The sequence below is a fragment of the Oryza brachyantha genome, chromosome 5, assembly GCF_000231095.2.
Source record: "Oryza brachyantha chromosome 5, ObraRS2, whole genome shotgun sequence".
NCBI classification, from domain to species: Eukaryota; Viridiplantae; Streptophyta; class Magnoliopsida; order Poales; family Poaceae; genus Oryza; species Oryza brachyantha.
This window is the reverse complement of record NC_023167.2, coordinates 8,650,772-8,671,838: the sequence shown is the minus strand read 5'-3', so window position 1 is coordinate 8,671,838 and position 21,067 is coordinate 8,650,772. Positions and strand designations below refer to the sequence as shown.

The 21,067-nt window shown below is 38.4% G+C and overlaps 2 protein-coding genes across 2 annotated transcripts; both read right to left on the bottom strand.

The window, feature by feature from the left end:
• Positions 1–6,489: 6,489 nt before the first annotated feature.
• On the bottom strand, positions 6,490–12,032 carry LOC102706472 (guanosine nucleotide diphosphate dissociation inhibitor 2-like). Its single transcript, XM_006654181.3, has 13 exons — positions 11,853–12,032; positions 11,326–11,388; positions 11,082–11,165; positions 10,601–10,708; positions 10,272–10,444; positions 8,617–8,728; positions 8,312–8,392; positions 8,157–8,219; positions 7,969–8,070; positions 7,651–7,775; positions 7,320–7,530; positions 7,158–7,232; positions 6,490–6,877 (listed from the first exon to the last, which is right to left on the bottom strand). The coding sequence occupies exons 1-13, from the start codon at positions 11,937–11,939 to the stop codon at positions 6,824–6,826; spliced, it is 1,338 nt and encodes a 445-aa protein (XP_006654244.1). The 5' UTR covers positions 11,940–12,032; the 3' UTR covers positions 6,490–6,823.
• A 3,158-nt stretch (positions 12,033–15,190) lies between these two features.
• LOC121054391 (inverted formin-2-like) lies at positions 15,191–18,995 on the bottom strand. The gene is made up of 2 exons (XM_040523791.1): positions 18,361–18,995; positions 15,191–16,845 (listed from the first exon to the last, which is right to left on the bottom strand). Exons 1-2 carry the CDS (start codon positions 18,888–18,890, stop codon positions 16,638–16,640), a joined length of 738 nt encoding a protein of 245 aa, XP_040379725.1. The 5' UTR covers positions 18,891–18,995; the 3' UTR covers positions 15,191–16,637.
• Between the last annotated feature and the right edge of the window lie 2,072 nt (positions 18,996–21,067).

Genomic DNA, 21,067 nt, shown 5'->3' with positions numbered 1-21,067 from the left:
AGATCATCCGACATTGTTTGCTAGATCTGCCACGGTATCCCATGAAGTGAACACACTCTAGCCGTCTTCGGCACGAGGCTAACTTATCCGCACGGAAAACATAGTGATAGATTAGTGCATGATTAATTTTAAATAGGTTAACATGCTTTTAAAGCAACTTTTCTACATAAATTTTTTTAAAAAAACACATCATTTAGCAATTCAGTGAACATGCGTACGGAAAAAGAAATCCGGATCAATAGCACTCATGTGGAACGCGGCCTCTCTCATGTCACCATGCTGCAGAGAGTAGTTGGCCTGATAGGTCTCTTGCAGAGTAGTTAGGTCTGAAAGTGAGACTGGGGATAATGGCATTGGCACCATGTTCACTTTCAGGTGAGGACCGCCGAGTGGTCTGGCGTTTTTATTAGGACTGTATATGGCAGTCAAGGTCCATGTGCATTTTATGTGCTGTGCAGATTATGTTCTTTCCATAGACTATGAATAGGATGAGTGCGATGTTGGTCTTCTGACAAACAAGTCAAGAAGTTTCCGATAATGCACGTGTAATACATTTGTACCCGTGTATGATAATGTCCAAGTAGTTCTGGTTTGTGTTATCTGGTAAAAGAAGAGACCATTCTGGTCGCTATGCCTTACCATGAATTGCTTCATTATTCATTAATTACTTTTTGTAATATTTTATTATAAACATGAGAGAGTGTGTGTTTGGTAATGTGTATGCAGAGGCTGAACTGTTATCCAAACGATTATATTCATTCTCATGTAGTTGGTTGATTTCAAATAAAGCTTTATTGTCTTAAAAATGAATTACTTCATTATTCTAATACGTTACTCAGATCGATCAGGACGTAAAGATGCATATTAAATCTTGGAACCATTCATTTTGTGATATTTTCTATACAGAGGACTCTTTTGGCGGTGTCACTCGGGCAAGATCCAAAGCTTATCGACGAATATGAGATTTGATATCTTACCTTTGGCAACACCAAAAATCATACTGTCGAGGAGAAAAATGGAAACAATTACAGCTAAATAAAAGTTGGGACTGTCTATGTGACAGCCTGCTGAAAAAATTGTAATATCAGCAGGATTTGGCCGTACGATCAAAAATATTGCAGGCATGTGTACCGTCCAAAAAAACCTGCACGCGAAACAGATTTTTTTTTTGTGTCATTCAGCAGTTTTGTACGTGAACTGGGAAAAAGGTAGCCCACTATAGTTGGTCTCGGGCTTTTAAAATACTTGAATACTAAAGTGGTTTTGCCACTTAATCGAGTTTTTTCTATTTATATATGTTGTATTTAAAACTTAAAATTTTGTTTGAAAATTTACAAATCTATACCCCCACTGCCTCCGGGAGGGTTTTTTTTTCCAAAGACTCTTCTAGCAGGCGTTTTTTACAACGTGACAAACATAAGTTGAAACCCATGGGCAGCGGGCCAAACAGAGGCAAAACAATTTGCAAACGCTCCCCTTATGCACTTCCTCATAGTGGGCAACTAGGGGGTTGTCTGCAAAAGTCCACGGAAAGGGCACGCGCGGGAGAAGGGAGCCTACCAAGTGGTCCACTTGCCGCCCATGGCCATGACATTAATTCCATGATTTTTCACTAAGTTTGTTCGGTTCTATAATACGATTTACCATCACCATCTGGTTATGCTCCATTGTATTGTGTAATTTAGTTTCAGTGAAAAAAAATACTCCTAAGATGAAAACTTCTAAAAACTGGCCATGAACTCTAAAATGTCATATTGTAAACATCCAAAAATTACCCAAAAATTTAAAATATGATACTTCAGAATTTTTGTTCAAATTTTGGAAATTTTTATGTCATGGGTATTTTGGTCATTAGAATAAAATTTAGAAACTATCTTGGACCCATTGCCAACCTTTTAGATTCTATATGCAGTTCATGCATTCAAAAAATACTTAATCTAAGTTGTGGGGTTTGTATCTTGATGGAAGAGAGAAATAATACTCATTGCGCTAGCAAGGATAGCTATGGGGTGAGAATCATGATGCATTGATTGTATGATGTCCTACTAACGTTAACAAGGCAACAAGATAGTTGATAGCAGGGTTCACAAAATCACGGTTACTACCGTAGTGTAATTACACATGGATACTGCGATGAAACCACGCCAAAACCGTCTCTGTTGTAGCCTACCACAGTTTAACTAGGGGAGGTTTTTGGTTCAAATTTCTTAGTTAACACAGATTACCACGTGGAGTTCAAAAGAATGAATTTAAATGTTTGTTGTGTGAATTTGAAACAGTTTTGACGGTGCCACACGGTTATCGCCCTACCGCTAGGTGGTGGCTTTGGCTTCACAGATGATTTTGCAAATCCTAGTTGATAGTTCAAATCAAGTTTGCAAACAAAACTAAGAAAAACTCTTTATTGTCAAATGTGACAAAATATGATAGAGGATTTAGTGAATTTAATGACAGAAGTAGGTACGTGTCTTTTAGTAATAACAAAACTAAGTACTGTTAAGACTACTGACTACTAATAAATCCAACAATTAGCTAACAAAACACAAAACAAAGAATACACAACAAATCAGTATTAGCTAACAAAACATACAAAACTTTCCTTAGTTTTTTGTTGATAAGGGAAAAAAACTTACAAAACATAACTTATTTTCTTATACTAACAAAACTCACAAAACTAGGTGCTTCTAGTAAATGTTGAAATGATTGCTATGATAAGAGTATATAAATGTGGAAACTTAAAGGTAGAAATAGAAAAAGGTACAAAACAAAACACGTTTGCAACACTAATTTATTTAGCATTTGAATGAATAGTTTAGAAAAGATAACAGTGACATACAACAACAGATTACTAAGTAAATTATCTGATTTCGTATTAAGCAAAGGGACTTTTTCTCTTTCTGGGAGGCCTGACACAACCCAAAAAAACAGCCTGTTGTCGTATAGCAATTCCCATAAAAGTTACTAGCGATATAAATTATCCAGACAACATCCGGATTAAGCCTAACTTTTTTTTTGAGAGAGAAGATTAAGCCTATCTAGTACCTGACCATGCAGGTCGAAGCCAACAAAAAAGGGTGGCCCAAGCAGGTTGGTTGGAACAAGATCCTCAAGCCAAACGGACTTTATGGCTGACATGTGAGCTTGAGGCCCATATGTCAGCGATCATGCCTCTCTCCTCTCTGACTTTACATCATAGGAACTGATAGGTGGTCACGCATTGTGACGACATCAATTTTTTTTTTCTTTTTAGCAACGATAGACTCAGTCTTTTATGTGATCTATTTTCTTTCCTCGTAGCGTCAACAAAAGTTTGGGGCAGACTGTTGTCTAGGCTTTCGACCCCCATGATAGCTGGGTTTTTTGCTTTTAGGCCTTGTTTAGTTCCAATTTTTTTTCCTAAAAACATCACATCGAATCTTTGGACACCTAAATGAAGTATTAAATATACATGAACATTAAAACTAATTAAACAGTTATGGACGAAATTGTGAGATGAATCTTTTAAGCCTAATTAGGACGTGATTAAGCCATAAGTGCTACAGTAACCAACATGTGCGAATGACAGATTAATTAGACTCAAAAGATTCGTCTCGTGGTTTCTAGGCGGAATCTGACATTTGTTTTATAATTAGACTACGTTTAATACTTCAAATGTATGCCAAAAATTCGATGTGATATTTTTGTAAAAAGTTTTTGCAAACTAAACAATGCCTTAGTCCACAAGCATACGTGGAGCCCCCCATTCAAATGCGTCCATTTGGAACACTTATTTTATTCATGGAATATATATACAATATACACACTTGGTACATATAAATAAACATTACTATAAATACTTTATATAGAGAAAATTATGTATTGAAAAGTTTATACATAGAAAAAAAGTACAAAAAAGTATAGATAGGAAAATATATAAACTTTATACATATAAACACAAAAGTGTAGAAACGTTATACATAAACAAGATTGTGCAATATTATTTTGAAGTAATGATAGGTGGGGCTATGATAATTTTAAGTTAGAATCTTATCACAAGTGTGACTATGAAGTAAATAAAGTGCTAACTTGGTCAAATTTGACTAACATGAGATGTGGCAATCATAGACAATGTTATGGAATGAATGAAATAATCCCTTAGTTCGTGCCTAACTGCACTATACTGGACTTTAGTCATGTCACAATTTCTTATTTAAGTTGGATTATTTACAGATTTCACCTTAAACGCTTTAGCTCATTCTGCTCATGAAGGATGGAGATTATTGTGCAATTATTCTTCCCCAATCATCACAACAAATTCTTTTCCCATTGCCAGTACAAGACTAAGAATTATTTCTTCGTATCGAAAATATGTCAATTGAAATTTGTTGCTATTATATAGCAAAGCAAATCCTAGGTTTACAGATACAATAATCTGAGTTTTCCCTGATGGCCAATGATGAAAACATTCACTTGAAGAGTTGAAGTTGGATTAGATATTGCACATAAGGTTCTTATTTAGTTTATCCTTTTCAGCATACAATTGATTATTCATTCTCTTCCAAACTTAATCCAATGGACAAAAGCAACACCAAAGGAATTTTTGCAATGTGCAAATGAATATTTCAAGAGAATTTTTACGGTTCCCGAGAAAGTACCTAGAGGTGCTATATTTTTCATTGGGACCTAGAAATTCAGCATGTGTCTTATAAAATTCAGCACGTGCTGCTGCAGAGGAGTAAGAAAGGAACAAATATGGCTTTGGTAAAGCCATGAAAATAGTTGGAGGAACCTTGTCTAGGGAGAAGTGGATTGAGCAATTACAAAGGATATATGTAGCAAAGTGGAATTGGGAGCAGGAGGACGAGGAGAGAGGTTTTATCGTTCTTTTCCAACTAAGTTAGAGCTTCAAAGTTTGGAGGGGCGGATGTTAAAGGGATCATGTTCATTGGAATTAGAGTACAATTAAAGAATGGTTTGAGAAAGAAGAAGGTTAATTACTACCCAAAGTGTGGATAAGGGTGTTTGTTTTAAGGAACAAACTTAGGAAATACTTTACTTGGTGGACAGTTGGTTTGCTTATTGGTGATATGCAAATGGTAGACATGAAAGTCACAAGGAAAAGTGATTTTGGCAGAATTTTGTGGCTATCCTAGACCCTGCAGTTATCCCACTGAAGATAGATGTGGTGATTGATGACCACTACTTTGAGCTAAAGTTTGAAATGGAGAAAAGATGTTTTGATGAGAACGGGGATGAAGCTGAGTTCAAGCGGGAGCAGGGGTGGATCCAACATGGGGGCGGCGAGGGCTCGAGCCTCCGTTACCCCTGTTAAAGTTATTAGAGTCCCCATGAAGACCCCTCCTAAAATTTTATAGCAAATATTAATAGAAAGAGGGGCTAAAACTCTATCTAAAGTATTCAAACACCCCTAATCTCGTTGGCTAGATCCGCCACTGAGCGGAAGGAGGGGAATGGAGATGGATCCAACAAGGAGTACTTATGGGAAGAATAAAAGGATGGGGAAACACGGAGTCCACAAAGAGCAAGAAGTGATCGATGATATGCTGGTCAATGGGAAGAAGAGGAAGAAAGGGGATGGTAACGAGGCGGTATCTGAGAAAGGGGAGCTGAGAAGGGGATTAGCACTTTATTCCATCTGTCAATGATTTAATTTCTAGTCACAATTTGTATAACTTGTAGTGCTCATTTTGTTTGTCATGCTTTCCGTTGCATGCCACACTTCTGCTAAAGTCTACACTCTCTCTCCACTGTTGGCAATCTTCTCTTCTCCACTGTTGGCAATCATCCCTCGTGGCCAATCAAGCCCTCAATGGTAACGTGAACTTAGGGTGACGAAGGAACAAACACTGCAAAGCCTTCAACCCTATTTTTTTTACTTTTGCTTATGCAAGCCAAATTTTAAATTTTCAACCTTAACTTTAGAGTAGAATTTGAATATTTTAATCATTTTTATCACTAAGAACACTAAATAAAGGTTTTTTACTCGTAAATTATTTTCATTTACAAATATGTTGTTTGTCTTTTTTATTTTTTTTTAAAAGCCAAACAATCACCCCCTAAAGCATCTCCAGTAGCTCATCTAAATTTGATCATCCATTTCTTTATTGAGATGAGCATCTAAAATAATTTTATTATTTATATCTCTTTATACTCTAGCAGATCATCACATCCTCCGTATCTCTTTAAAGGATGAAAAAAGAATATCCAAATATAAAATTTATCTCTCCTAATATAGATGTCATCTAAAAATAAAGTATGCGATATGTGTTATACTGGAATTTAATTTTTACCATTAATTCTTTATTTTCAAGATTTCAAGATAGAGGATGAGATAGATGTTAGATGCTCTTATATGTTAATGTATTGATGAGACAAGAGGACAGCCGTGGTAAGGTGATGGTGCCGGTGGAAGGATAAAGATCTATATACATAGGGTCATGATAACTTATTTCCATTCACATATGGATCTGTAAAATACTAACCTTGAAATGCAAGATAACTGGCCAACATTGTAGAAATAGACATGCAAAACAACCGAGCAGTTAGGATACATCATCAGTCACAAAACGCCGCACTGTCACTGTCTGCACTGTTTACACCATTCAATCATTACTGAAGTAGCAAGTAAAAGCACCAACATTCAGTCATCTTGAACCGACAGTTCCGCATATTACTGCCAGCGACAAACTTGCTATAGACTACTGGCCAGGAAACTGAAGTCTGGTGTTTGAATATTTATACCAGACATTCATTGCGGTACGTCCTGTGGTGCCCGCCAAGGCAAAGCATATCTTTGTGAATGAGTGAACTTTGGTTATCAAACCTAGTATTCTTCAGCAGCACTGGCAGCACTCAGATCAACACTGAGATCAACGGTCTGCAAGGAGAAAAGAATTAGGAAACAAAGGATATAAAATAATAGTATAACAAAATACAGAAAAGAATGAATTCACATTTAGAATTTAAGATAACATAAAAGTCAAGCTATTAAGAAAATGTAGCACTACTCTCTATAGCCTCCACGAATTAATTTTTCATCGTCTAGAAAAAAGGTTTTTAAAAAAACATAGAAAATATTAACAGTATATAGTTAGCTTCAACTGCTAGACCGAAGCATTAAATATATTAAAGAAATGAAGAGAGGAAGCAGATCTTACCTTCCCGGTGATCAATGTATACATGTTAAGAACGTCCGTCACTGTTGTCTCAAAATGTGTGGTGGCATCGTAGCTCTGCAGAGAGAATAATCAGAGATATTTTATGGTCTAAGACAATCAAACTTAATGCTCACTTCTAAAATCATGTAATGTAAAACTTACAGTTGAGACAAAACAATTATCAAGAGATGGTTCATTCACGGGTTCATATCTATCATAAATGTCAAAAAATAGCTCATCTACTGGACCAAGTAGATCAATTCCAGGTTTTAGCTCAGACTCCGGATTGTCAGTCTCTGCTTCTGCAGATACAAATGCAATAAATTTCCCTTTTGGAGCAACATTGTGTGTGTATGAGCATCCGAAGACATACCTAACAGGAGAATACCAACAGAAATGTCATAAATGGGGACAGAGTAACATTAAAAGCAATGGGCAAGCAAATCTAGCAATTCATCATATGAGAAGTACTTGAGATCGAGAAAGGCCTCACATGTCTGATTTGCGGCCAAGTTGTTTCTGTGGCAAAATAATCTGGACTGAGTGAGAGTCATTTGTGTTTCCAATCGGGTGGCTCATAATAGCAATTGCGCGTACAACTCTCCCTATCTTCCTAACCTGTTAATTACATATGCAGAACAACAAATGAGACAGTAGTTAATAAAACTTCTCAACAAATAAAAGGAACAAAGAAAATACTATATTTGATTGTTTATGTTTTGAGACACTCTCAATATGGAAATGCCCTAAAAGAATATATTGAAACAAAATTCCTGTGCTATATAAATTGAATACAAGAAAGAAAAATGACCTTGTTTGGCAAGTATGAAGGGTCACAGACAACTTTCTTGCATTTTGCAGTTTCACCTTCTGAGGTAACGCCGCAGACTTTCCCTTCCATATCAAATTCAACCTAAGATCATGTATGACATGCTAAAAGAAGTTTAATTTGGTTGTATCCAGAGATGCAAATTATGACAGGGTTGATGATAATTGCACCTTGCAATCTGGCTTATTTAGCATGTAAGTGCCACCATAAACAGCACTTAAACGAGCAAAACCCTGAGGAATATGAATGTATTATAAAAAACCATCTTAAAAACAAGCCCATGCATTCATGGAATGTACTTAATTAGCATTAATTTCTGACTAACCTGTGGCAGCTCACCCAGCCCATACAGTGGATAAATATAAGGTGAACCTCCTTGAAAGCGTGCAAGGGACTCTGCATATAGCTACAAGCAGATAAACCAGTAAAACATAATTGAACTCCATAAAGCAAGAATATTCACAAAACAGCAATGACAGCTAAAAGGAACACTAGTAACATGGAAATCAATTATGCTTAACTAGTGCAATCTGAAGGTGTTTTACAGATGATAATGGAATGGTAGAAGATGATTAGATGATACAGATAGAAGACTATGAACCATATACTGGGGCTTTGAGCAACACCTACTTTCATCCTATTTACAGTATCAATTGCTGGTTCATTAAGGTAGCGGTCATCTCTATGAAGAGCAAGCGCATGGCCGATGAAATCCACGGTATCATCGCTTAAACCATACTTTCTGGAAAACAAAGGACAAATGGAAACAGTTATTTATCTGCAAAAGAGGTAACAAGAAATGCAAATATATCCTTTTGCAACATGTGGAAGGTTTGAGAGAAAAATCAATTATATATTCCGAGGCAGCAAACTTATTTGCTGTTATCACAAAATAGTGACTTTTTGTTGGAACACAACCAGTAGAAGGCAACAAGAATACTCATCAGGAAGTAATCTTCTTAGAAGTTACTACATCCCAGTTTATTAGGCGCATAATATTTTTCACTACAATCAAGATGGTACTTGTGTTAATCTTGTTGCCTTTTCCATGTATTATAACCCTAATTAAACGGAAGACATTTGCATGCATGCATGTATTCTGTCTCTCTGAAGCAGTTACTGCTTACAGATGCATATTCAACAGTTGTGCACGCATGCAGAAGGGTTCTATTGGGAAGAAACAGAAATCAAATTGACCAGCATCTTGCATAGAGGAACAACGTCACCAGTAACAACATTTACTGGGTTGGAAGGAGTACAAAAGAAGATAATTTGTATTTAGATAAGACGCAAATAACTAACAATACTGGAAACAAAAATTTTGCAGTAAGAATCTTATTGATGTGACACCCTTAATACCTCCAACCCATGCCCAAACATTTATGCTTTCATTTCTTTATTTTCCTTGAGTGATATCCAGAATTGTGCACTCCATAAGCAGCGCCAAGGAGGTTTGCAAGGCAGTACGCAGCACATGACAGATACCATAAATGATTAAATGTGCTGTTTGGTTCAATAATAAAAAAAATGTAACTGCAATCATAACTTAGATACATTGGTTTCTAATACCAAGGTAATTTCATTCAAAGAAATCTTTCAGTCATATCAACAGTTCATTGGTGGCCAGTAAGTTTTGGGGTATCAATATGTATGTAAACTTGTGAGGAATTAAGACTGTCACATGCCACATATGCATTCAATGCAAAAGTTCCTCTATCATATACATCCACAGTTCTACTCAATGGATTGGTGAAACAATGGATGTTCTCTTTTCTATCATCCAAACATTCAAGTGTGCATTTTCTCCTTCAGGTTAACTTGGTTTCACATATGCATCAATGACCAGTTGACCACATACTGTTGTGATGTCTGATATTTGATATATGCACTAGTACACGTACAAGTCTACTCTCTTGATGCTATAAGTCATTTTGGGTCTGTCCTAAATCAAAACCTCTTTAAGTTTGACAAAGTTTATGGAAAAATATAGCAACATTTTTTATACTAAACAAATATACCATAAAAATATATTCATTGGTGGATTTAATGAAACTGATATGGTGTTATGGATGTTAGCAATTTTTTTTATAAATTTGGTCAAATTTGAAGAGGTTTAACTTGGAACAATTCCAAAGTGACTTACAATATGAAACAAAGGAGTACAGCGATATCTCCCATATAAATATGGTAGGTATGTTCCAAATTTATTGTTTCCTTAAGAAATGGAAGGCGTGCACAACTAAGCAAGAATAAAATAAAGTTACAACAAGCACTGATGTACTCACGCTATCAGCTCTCTCGTTGTCATTGTAGTAAGATCCAACCCTTGATGTGTTTTTGGATCAGCTTCATTGTAATCTTGCACATAAATGAAGAAATTCCTTGCTCTACGTTTCTCAAAAAGACCCATCAAGGGGGATTTAAGAGCCTCCATGTCAGTAGCAGGAACCTTGTGAATCTGATTGACAATGAAAAAGAAAAGGGTTTGTTACACGGCTACCATAGGAATAAGGTCAGAATATAGATCTAGCAGACACTTACAGAAATCAGAGAACACTAGAGGAAATGTGATGCTAATGAAAATGGAGAGCATAAGCTGAAGATGTTATAGTACCTTCCCTTTGCTGAAGACATAGCTCCCATCAACAGCTTTGAATGACAAATATTTTGTCACATCAGTGTGGATGAGGGTCCTAACCAATGTCCCATTTGCCATCATAAACTGCCCAGAAGAAAAAAGAACTTAAAAAGAATCAAGCAACGCCAATACATTACTCATGGAATCATAGATTCATAGTAGTATCCATTTGTAATAAACCATCCAACTATTGACAATCAACAAAAGTCAGGACAAGTTTACTTTGCAGACTGTTTTTCCCATTTGAGTATTTATACATGCGATTTTCGTAATTTCCTAAATCAGTAAATCCACCACATCTATAACATAAAAAGATCTAAATATTTTTCATCAAGATAAACCTATGCAACATCATGGTGGTTCTGTTTACACAAATATGGTACCTCACTGCCACAAATGTTAGCTAATACTAAAGATCAGAACCAAGATAGATTTTGACGGGAAGTCATTGTTGCACCTTTGGGACCATATCCACATTGTAATCTCTGCTTGCGCCAAGATGAGCCGGGGGTTTGTCTTCCCCTCTAAACCTCTTCCACAGCTATTCCAAAAGGCGAATTGAGAACCAATGTCAGTAAACAAAGATAGAATTAAAGGATATAACGTACTCCATAAAAAAAAACATGAGCATCCCCTGACAAGAAATGAGCACACAGATATACAACCCAGTGTTTAAATTTAAGTTAATTGGAGTTGCTTACCTGGTTAAGGTTGAGCGAGGTGGAGTCTCCTCCATAGTAGTCGTTTCTGTCCATGTGCAGCACCTGCAAAAACATCACAAGTGCATATGTTAGTTGGATCTTACTGAGAATTCCGGATTTCACCATGGCCACTATTTTTAAGTGGGATGTGATGAAAGAGGCAAAGGCTGGTGAGCTGCTGGAGATCACGATAGCTCGCTGAAACCAGGCTAGGGAAGCCGTAAGCTCAGGGATGCAGCACACAAACTAGATATCAGTTCGCAGGGGCACCAACAAATACTCAGGATTTTCTCCCCTGACGCAAGCAAGCACCACAGCCGTGGCGCACCACGATCTCGGTAGAATGGCGAGCTAAGGCAGCACATCTGAGTACAGCGCGCCGTCGAGCCCAGATCAAAGGGGGGGGGGGCAGCACCGCACCCCCGATCGAACGAAACAGCCCAGATCAAAAAAGGAGAAAAAAAAAACCGAGCACGGAAGCGACGGACGGATCCCGATCGGTGAGAGAGAGAGATAGTGCGGTGTGCCTTGAGGCCATCGACGGAGAGGAGGCCGCTGAGGATGCACTCCTTGAGGCCCGTGCCCAGCACGATCACGTCGTACTCCTCATCCATGGCGGCGGGGGCGGGGTTGACGAAAGGGAGCGCGGTGGCGTTTGGAATTGGGAGTCGAGAAGCGTCGGATGCTGAGGAAACAGATGAGAATGAGGTGGGACTGGGGGGGGGGGGGGGGGGGGGGGGGGGGAAGACGATGTCGCCGATCAGTTTCGCGTCTAGGCCCTCGAGCCGTGGAGTTTTTGCGCACTTCGCGGTGTGAGCTTCCGGTGCTCCAGTCCAAGTCCAATTCCGAATTCAGAAATCACAGCCAACACACCAATGGCATTCATAGTGCAGGGACATGACATGGTCAGCGGTCTCATCGCGCCACGTCTGTCATGGAGATGAGGGAGGGTGGGGGTGAGTATCTTCGCTTTTGCCGGGACACATGCATCTTCTGCAAGACGCGAGTTATCTTGGCTTAGGATGTGTTTGGTTGGTAGTCAACGTGGGATTGAATATAGCCATCCATAATTTTAGAGATATGGTGATCTGGATTTATGTTTAGCTGTATGGATGGGACGATCCAATGTTTTGTTTGGTTGGATGGATGAGGAAGGGTGGGATAAGCGTATTTAATTACTAATAAATAATAATATTAATTAATCAACATAAATATTATTCTAATTAGTACAAATTAACAATCAAATATATCTATCGTCACTAATTAACACTAATTTAAACTTGTTAATGACTAATTAATAACAAAACACGTTAATTATCACTAAACAATCACTAATGAACACTATTAGTGAAGGTGGATGAGTTCATCCAGCCAATTTGATCGGATACACCCATCCAACATCTTCATGAAATATTCCTCTCCTAAGCCACTCTATCCATCTTCGCCCACGAACCAAACACAACAAAAAACTGAGCGGCCATCTTCCATCTAGGCAAGTCCAACCAACCAAACACACCCTTAAATGGCGCAGACAACGCAGGAGCTAGCTAGCACTAGGAGGTCGCCCTTCTAGCTCATCGTGCCCTAGCTAGCCCTGTCGTCTGTGACCAAAGAAGGGAGAGGGAGTGGCGGCAGCAAATAGATAAAGAAGTTAGAAAGGAGGTGGCAGGAGGGGTGGGCCTGGGGTCAATTTACCTCGTCGAGAAGTGGTCATCGCGTTGATTTGTGTGGTCCAAGCTCCAACGGTTGCTACTGTGTCGATCTAAAAGCACTAGATCTGGAAGGTCGTCGTCCGTCGAGCTAAACCCCCCCTTGCGATCAAGCTTATCTCCATGCCGCTAGAGCATCTCGTCTCCTCGATATGTTATGCCCCGATCTATGCAAACCATCAGGAGCTTGTTGAGCGTGTCTTTGCCTGGAGCTCTAGGCCAGATCCATATGCATCACCGTCTCCTCATCGATGGCTTGGAGCTCCAGCCCAAATCTGTATGCTCCACGTACACCGCTCCATCAAGGAGAAAGAAGCAAGTTTTCTAGGTCTTGGATATCTAGTGTAGGACTCCTAAATAAATTGCTAAAGGGGGCTGAAATATAAAAGAAGGGGGCTGATATACAAAGTGTAGACCACCCATGTAGCTACTTATATCGTGGAAAATAAATTTTGTGATGAGTGGTTTCATCTACATGGTATGCTAGAGTTCCTTCACTAGGACGCTTGCAATGTAAATGCCCTAAATCATTTTTCTATGAGTAGTGAGTTGTATTATTTAGGAGTGGGTATTTGGTTAGTTTGGTTGTTTTGTTCGGTTTGTTCAGCCACATGGGAATTTTGGCTATCAGAAAGTTATGATCAAAATTAGCTTATGAAAAACAATGAGCCAGTAATTTGATTTCAGTCATGACTAAAATTTAAAGATTTTAACAAAAAATAATGGGAATTGAAAAAAAAATGACATCTCCCCTATTTTGTGTCCTCTTTGATTAGTTCCTCTAAAATAATAGAGGGTTGACGCTCTGATAATTTGTGTGTTTTTTCAGTCAGATTTTATTTTATTGATAAAAGTATGAGCACGACTGGATGTGATTTTGACATATTATTTCAGTTTATCCTACTAATAGCTAGTTGCACTAGGAATTATTGTACGGCATATTAATAATCAAAAAATAATCTATAAATTTAATTATATATATATATATATATTTTTTCTTAGCGATCTAAAAGCTAAGCAATGAAAAAACTCTAAAACAAACTTCAAAATAAAATTTAAAAATTTAAATTTTGACTTATAAATATGAGCAGAAGCGAAAAGATAAGGCGGCCGGCCTTTGACAGACTCTGAATCTCCGATCGATCAATGTCGAGAGCACGTGGAGTCCTAAGGTGAAGGGTAACACTCAATGGTGCCAGTATAGGATAATTTAGGCCCTGTTTCTTTCAGCTCAAGATTATTATAATCTAAATTATTGAGTCAGATTATATAAGCTAGATTGTTATAATCTGTAGTAGAATAAGTTGTGAGTTATTTCTTTCCTAATTATTAGAGCCAAAATTATTGGGTTTGCAAGTCTAAAGAGAGAGTTGGGTGGCATGGTAGGTAATTTTTCACTCAATAATTTGAAAAAAAAGCTCACCTAAATGAACTTACCAGATTATAATAAGTTGGGCTTCAGATTATAATAAGCTACTTCAATAAATTGTCTGTTTCTTTCAGCTTACTCCTAATAATCTGGATTATAAGAATTTCAAGGCGAAAGAAACAGGGCCTTAGAGATGGCAGCGATTACCTCCGGTCAATGTCTGATCTACATCACATAAGGGGCCTTAGACTTCGGCTCATACCAGCAGTACAGAGACAGGAGAAGCCAAGAGGCAGGGGTAGGGCAGCGTCTTAATCCGCTAGAGTAAGCACTTGAATTTCAATAAAGAGCAACAACTTTAAAACTTTCTAAAACATTTTTCCCTAAAAATGTTGCATATGTTACAATTGTTCGGTTCTTAAAAGTTGTGGCAACAATTTTTTTCAGTTCAGTGTAATATAAACTTGGAGCAAAATGCACGGTCGAAAATGTATTCCAAGTAAATAATAACGAAAAAATATATTTTTTTGCATCGAGTTTGTTTTCTTATTCAATAATCTATGATCAAGTTTTCCTATTCCATATATACCGTTGAGTTACTTAATGCCTTTCATTGTATATATGCCATCAACATTAACCAAAATGCTCTCGTAGACACAAGCCTAACAGCTAATTACCACACTACATATGTTGAAAAATTATGAAAATAAGACTGGGTGATATCCAGGATGATGGGATGTGGTGGCTTTCTTGACAGCAATGACTACACCAATCTTTAGACGTCAGCTGGTAACAAAATGGTAATAGCCCTCCACTTTCCATAGCTCGATCTCCTCATACAGCATGATGGTGGTTTATTAACCGAGCAAAACATGCCCGTGCCGTTGCTAGAGAACCATGTAAAGAAACGGGGCACGTAATTTGCAGACTCACAGTATAAGTACAAAACATAGTTTAACACGAGCGAGCGATAAACAGTCATTTACATCTGATAATTGCTTTACAACACTAAAAATCCAGCAGAAAAAGAAAAACAACCTGCACTAGCAATTCTGGTATAGATCCCAGCACTAGGAATCTGCCACCCAACATTCTCTGTCTTGTCCTAATTCCACGGTACCTGACAGGTGCTTGCACATCATGTCTTGTAGCCAAGAAGCTAACCCACATCCAAGTTCAATAGTTTTCGGTCCATGGAATTTGCTTGTGGTACAGGGTGAATATTCCTTGAATAAATATCACCACACAATATCTTATTAACAGGGTCCCTCGGTATGTGGTATAAAACTGTTATTGACACAGCATCCCTGTAACAAAGCAATCATCCAGCTACAACATAGTATGACCTGACAAACCCGCTCCTTCAGCATGTGACACATCTCTGGGCATACGACACATCTCTGGGCATACCAGCCAAGCATCAAATGCGCATGGAATCTCCTCTCAATCCCTTTGAATTCATGCAAACTTTGAATTAAATCATGCTTCCAGCTCCTTGGAGAAAGGATCTAGGTGTATGCATGCATGATATCACCACCTGGTGAAAGTGAAAATGCTGTTTACTTCACCACGAACATTTCTGGTAATAGCACAGCCATTGCACCAGTAACAATGACAAAGGAACATATGGACTGTTTGTGTGAAATCATGTTCAGGAGTGATGGCTATACTGCCTTGCAACTTGTTATGAAGAACCAAGTAGCTATTGATTCAAATTCCTGCAGTCGGTGTTGAACCTCCCAATATATCAAAAACCTTCATGCAGGAACATATAGGAAAGTCAAGGACGAGTAGATGAAGATTCAACACATTAGCAAAGTCAAATGGCAGTCCTCGTGGGCGATCAGCAACAGCAACCCAGAGAACTCATGATAAAGCATTTTATCAGCCATAAGATGCTGTCCAAAGGAATTTCATTCGTGCATCCTCATAGTTGATACTCCACTAACCCACCCAATCAACTATGTGTTTGACATCTGCAGGCTGCAGCTGTCTTTCAATCCCATCACATGATTCTGCCAGCAATGCACCCAAAACCCTAAGCCATATACAAGAAGTCCCTTCATTTTATTTCGTTCAGGAAAGAGTGAGTGCAGCATTCTGGCAGATGAAGTTATCAATGCCTTTTGGTAAGCCTCCTAATACCTGGCATTATATAAACTTTGTGCAATTATATAGATCTTGTGACATAGCTCAGTTAGCCTTCACATCTTTGAGGGATATCTTCCATGCTGCTAACTGGGCGGTTCTCTCCGCTTGGCTTGGATCTGACGAATAGATTCAGCAACCAACAAACCAAAATTTGGGGATCGATTAAATCCAACCTTCTTGTACGCATGTGCAATCAACTTCTGAGATTTTTGAAAATGAATATTGCAAAGTGAGGGAACTGAAGCTTTCAGTATGGGCCTGCCACAGGTAATTTGCCCAAGTTGTGCTCCACTGAAAATTATTATGAATCTTGTCAGAACAAGAACTATAAAGCTGTCTTCATACTTAATAAAACAAAAATTCAAAAAATGAGAAGTAAAATATGAACCGTAGTTTACCTTGGAACATACCAGCAGCAAATGTAAGTAATATATAAATAGCACCAGATGTCTAATATCAATAGATGAAAAAACAAGATATTCCAAAAATTTATATCAAATTCAGCTTATCATTCAAATCTAGTTGGAGAAAGAATGATTAAACCTTATACTAAAGTCATCCTAAAAGAGAGCAAGTAATAGATAAGCATATTTTGACAGAAATTCAACCATATTTGAATGAATCAAAATAAGGCATTACCATTAAAAGGCTATCCTATTGATGGAGCTATAGCTAAATATAAACGACCAACAAAAATTTTGCTTATTTGTAATTTATCAGCACATAAGCATATAATTACTCTTTACATTTCTAGTAATGGAAATGACTGTAATGCCCTTGCTAAAAAAAACATAAGCATAAAATTACAGACTATTAAACTACGGATATAGAAGCAAGAATTTACGGATGATTTAGAATAAGCAAGAATTACAGATGATTCAGAAGGCAACCAAAATGATAAAAAGTACAGATTTTAATCATCCCTATTTATTATGAGGGTGTGCTTGAACTGAACTTCTATTTCAGTTCAAATCACCTTGTAAAGGAACTTTTTGTTTGGTTGGGTCTACATTCCAAGTTTTATCTTGTTCCCTCTGCATTTGGCCTAGGTTTTATCTTGCTCCCTCTGTATTTGGCCTAGGTTTTATCTTGCTCCCTCTGTATTTGGCCTAAGTTTTATATTGTTCCCTCTGTATTTGGTTAAGATGCAACCCAGCATACACCGCTACCATATAGCTAATCATCAATTTATTGCAACCTCAAGCATTGACTGGTCGAAAACAATGTACTCTGAGTCACATGATTGCTGAATACCCATAGTGCAATCAAAAGTTCTTGTGCAGAAAAATGTAATGACTCGGCAAAACAAAGGAACTCCTAGAACTTGGTAAGACCAATTTTCAGAAGAGACATTCCTGATCTACTAGTGCAAACATTTTAAGCTAAGCAACACGACTGGGATTGTAATTTAATAAATCTCAATTCTTCTACACAGAAAAGCACGGACAAATGTTGCAGAGAAACCCCAATCTGCGAATATGTTCCTCTCCACTTTAATGAAAATCTCTAACAAAATATCACCATAAACAGGGTAATTTCACAGATTTTAGAAACGTATATATACAACATAACCACAACATAAGTCAGCATAAATCCGTATTTATCACCACAACCCCATTTATCACCAAAATGGGACTCAATGCCAGATTTATCAAGTACAAATAAAGCCTAATACGAGACCAATTCGTCCCTCTCCATTGAGACTTAAACCCTAGATTATCATTAGATCCAAGCAATGACTTGCCCAAGATCCAAATGCTATCAATCTCTGCTCAACGAAGGAGGCGAGGGTTACAAGCGACTAACCTCTTGGTGATGTATGCGCAGCCCTTGTAGAGCACTTGCTTCGGATCCGAAAGAATGTGGGAGTGGCAGAACCTGGCCATGGCCATGGCCCGCACCTTGCACCCGGCGAACCCGCACTTCTTCCGCCTCGGCACCGCCGCGGACGCCGGCCGCACCACCAGCTCCCCGCCCGCCCCGGACGCGGAGGGCGGCGGCGGCGGCTGCTCGGCCTCGAGCGGGCTCCTCCCGAGCTCCCAGACGTACTGCCGGTGCCGCGCCCGCAGCTCCTCCCCGAGCGTCCAGTAGAGCCGCCGGTACACGCCGGCGAGCCGCCTGGCCCGCCGCAGCCGCCGCCGCAGCACCTCCTCGCGGGTGAGCGCCTCCGCGGTGGCCTCCATCTCCGGCGAGGGCGGGTCGCGGGGGACAATAGGGTTTCGCGGCGGCGGCGGCGGCGGCGCCGCCGCCGCCTCCCCTTCCTGCTCCGGCTCCGGCGCGAAGGGGTCGGTGGGGTTCGAAGGCGGCGGCGACGGGGACGGCGGCGGCGGGGCCATGGCGCGGCGGCGGGATTTCGTGCCGGTGCGTGCGGGATTTGGGGGAGAGTGAGGAGGGGCTTGGCTTGGCCTGGCCGAGAGGTCAAAACGATCTTTGAGTTGAGGGGAGCGCGAGCCGCGGTCGCTTCGGAGTTGTTCTGTTGCTAATTTGGCTCGGCTTGGCTTGGCCGAGAGTTTCTGTTGCGTAATCGTTTTATGTGTCGTTTTTTTTCGACAGTTTATATAATTTAAAATGTACGTATAAATTTTATATATTTACTCCAATTTAAAGGTTTCTAATTTTAAATATGGCCGTGTTCGGAAGTGGATAGTTTGTCTGGCACGAAAAACATAGTAATATAGTACATAATTAATTAATTGTTAGTTATAAAAATTAAAAAAACATATTAATATGATTTTTAAAGCAACTGTTTTATAATTTTTTTTGAAAAAACACACCTTTTAACAGTTCGAGAGACGTGCGCGCGATAAACGAGAGGATCTAGATCAGTAATTGGCAGTACCGAACACGACCTACATATGTTTACATATCTCCATTAAAATTTTATACATGTAAAATTTATATACTTAAATGTTATAGTGTAAAGTTTATAGTTTATATGGGTTTCTTAAATAGGGTGTTGGCGCACTAGGTTTAATGTGAATGTTTGCTAAATAGACTTATCATTCAAAAACAATGATCTAGAATTATTTTCAAGAGATAATAAATAATCTCTAATAGTACAAAATGTTTTTTATAAAATTATACTCAATATAATTTTTTATTCAAATTTGTTCCACAATATAATAAATTATGTGACCCTAAAAATATTTTATTTTTATCAATTAACATTTATAATACTTTATTCTTTACCTACTAACTTTCATGCCACTTTATCTTCCATCAATCAACTATTGTACTATTTTATTTTTCCACATACCATCTTTTTGTGACATGATTTGGACTATTGATACTTCCTTAAGTTTTGTAAAGTAAAACCATAATGTCTTAGAATGCGTTTGGTTTGTGAGCTACGTAGAATGAGTTAGAGCCAACCTAGGATCATCAGATGTGTTGGTTTTATTTTTTGGTTTGGTTGAAGGAATAGATTGAGCCTTATTTTATTAGGATGGAAGGATAGGATAGAATGGAGTGGTCTTATGACATATTTGGATGGAGAGACGGGGTGGGATGACTGATGTGATTACCTTCTGATATTATGTTGGTGAAATTACCTTCCACAATGATAGTGTCAAATAAAATAATATAGTTGGTTCATATTTAGATAATTAACTCAATGTAACTGTATAAATATTAATGTAAGTATAATTTGAAATTGCACGTGCCATTTTAGCAATAATAATAGATTGCGACAGTGTTGCTGCTGGTAGTGACCAAAGATAGCTCTAACCTATATGATCTAAAACTTGCAACCAAATACATCCTTATATTAGCAATAGAGGAATATATATCATCTCACTATTGTCAGTCTCCAATTATATCATGTTGTCTAAGTCATAGTTCCATCGAGTCTTCAGTATGGCTTACCGTATCATATTGGTTATCCCATAGTCTCATATGTGATCTTCCATCTTTGATTAGATGGTATTGTCCATTCCATATTAACCTCTGCACCTACTATTTATGTAAAGAATGGATTTTTTCTTTGTTTGTTATATTAAACAGTTCCAAACAGAGAGTGCATGGAGGAAATATATTATCTCTGCCACACATTAGTGAGGGTGGAATACAACTAGCCAGATATGAAAAAAACATGTCTAGCACTTGTGTTCGCATTTCCTCGTGGTGCATCCAATTCCTGATGGTTTTCCTATTGATGGCATCTACCTGGTGAAGAAGTGTCTACCGCTTCAATTGATGACTCGTCATGGAAAATGTATTTTGATGGTGCGTGTTACCGATCGGGAGCTTGTGCAGGAGTGATCTTTGTCATGCCTACGGAGAGCATAATTCCATATTCATTTACTTTAGCAACATCGATTCTAATAACGCTACCGAATATGAGGCCTTAATAATTGGCCTCGAGATAACCTTAAATATGGGTTTCGACACACTTAATGAATATGACGATTCACAACTGATAATCAATCAACTCGCTGACACATATACGGTTAAAAAGGAAGGATTAATGCCTTATTTCTTCAGAGCAAAACAACTCGTGATGTTCAACATATTG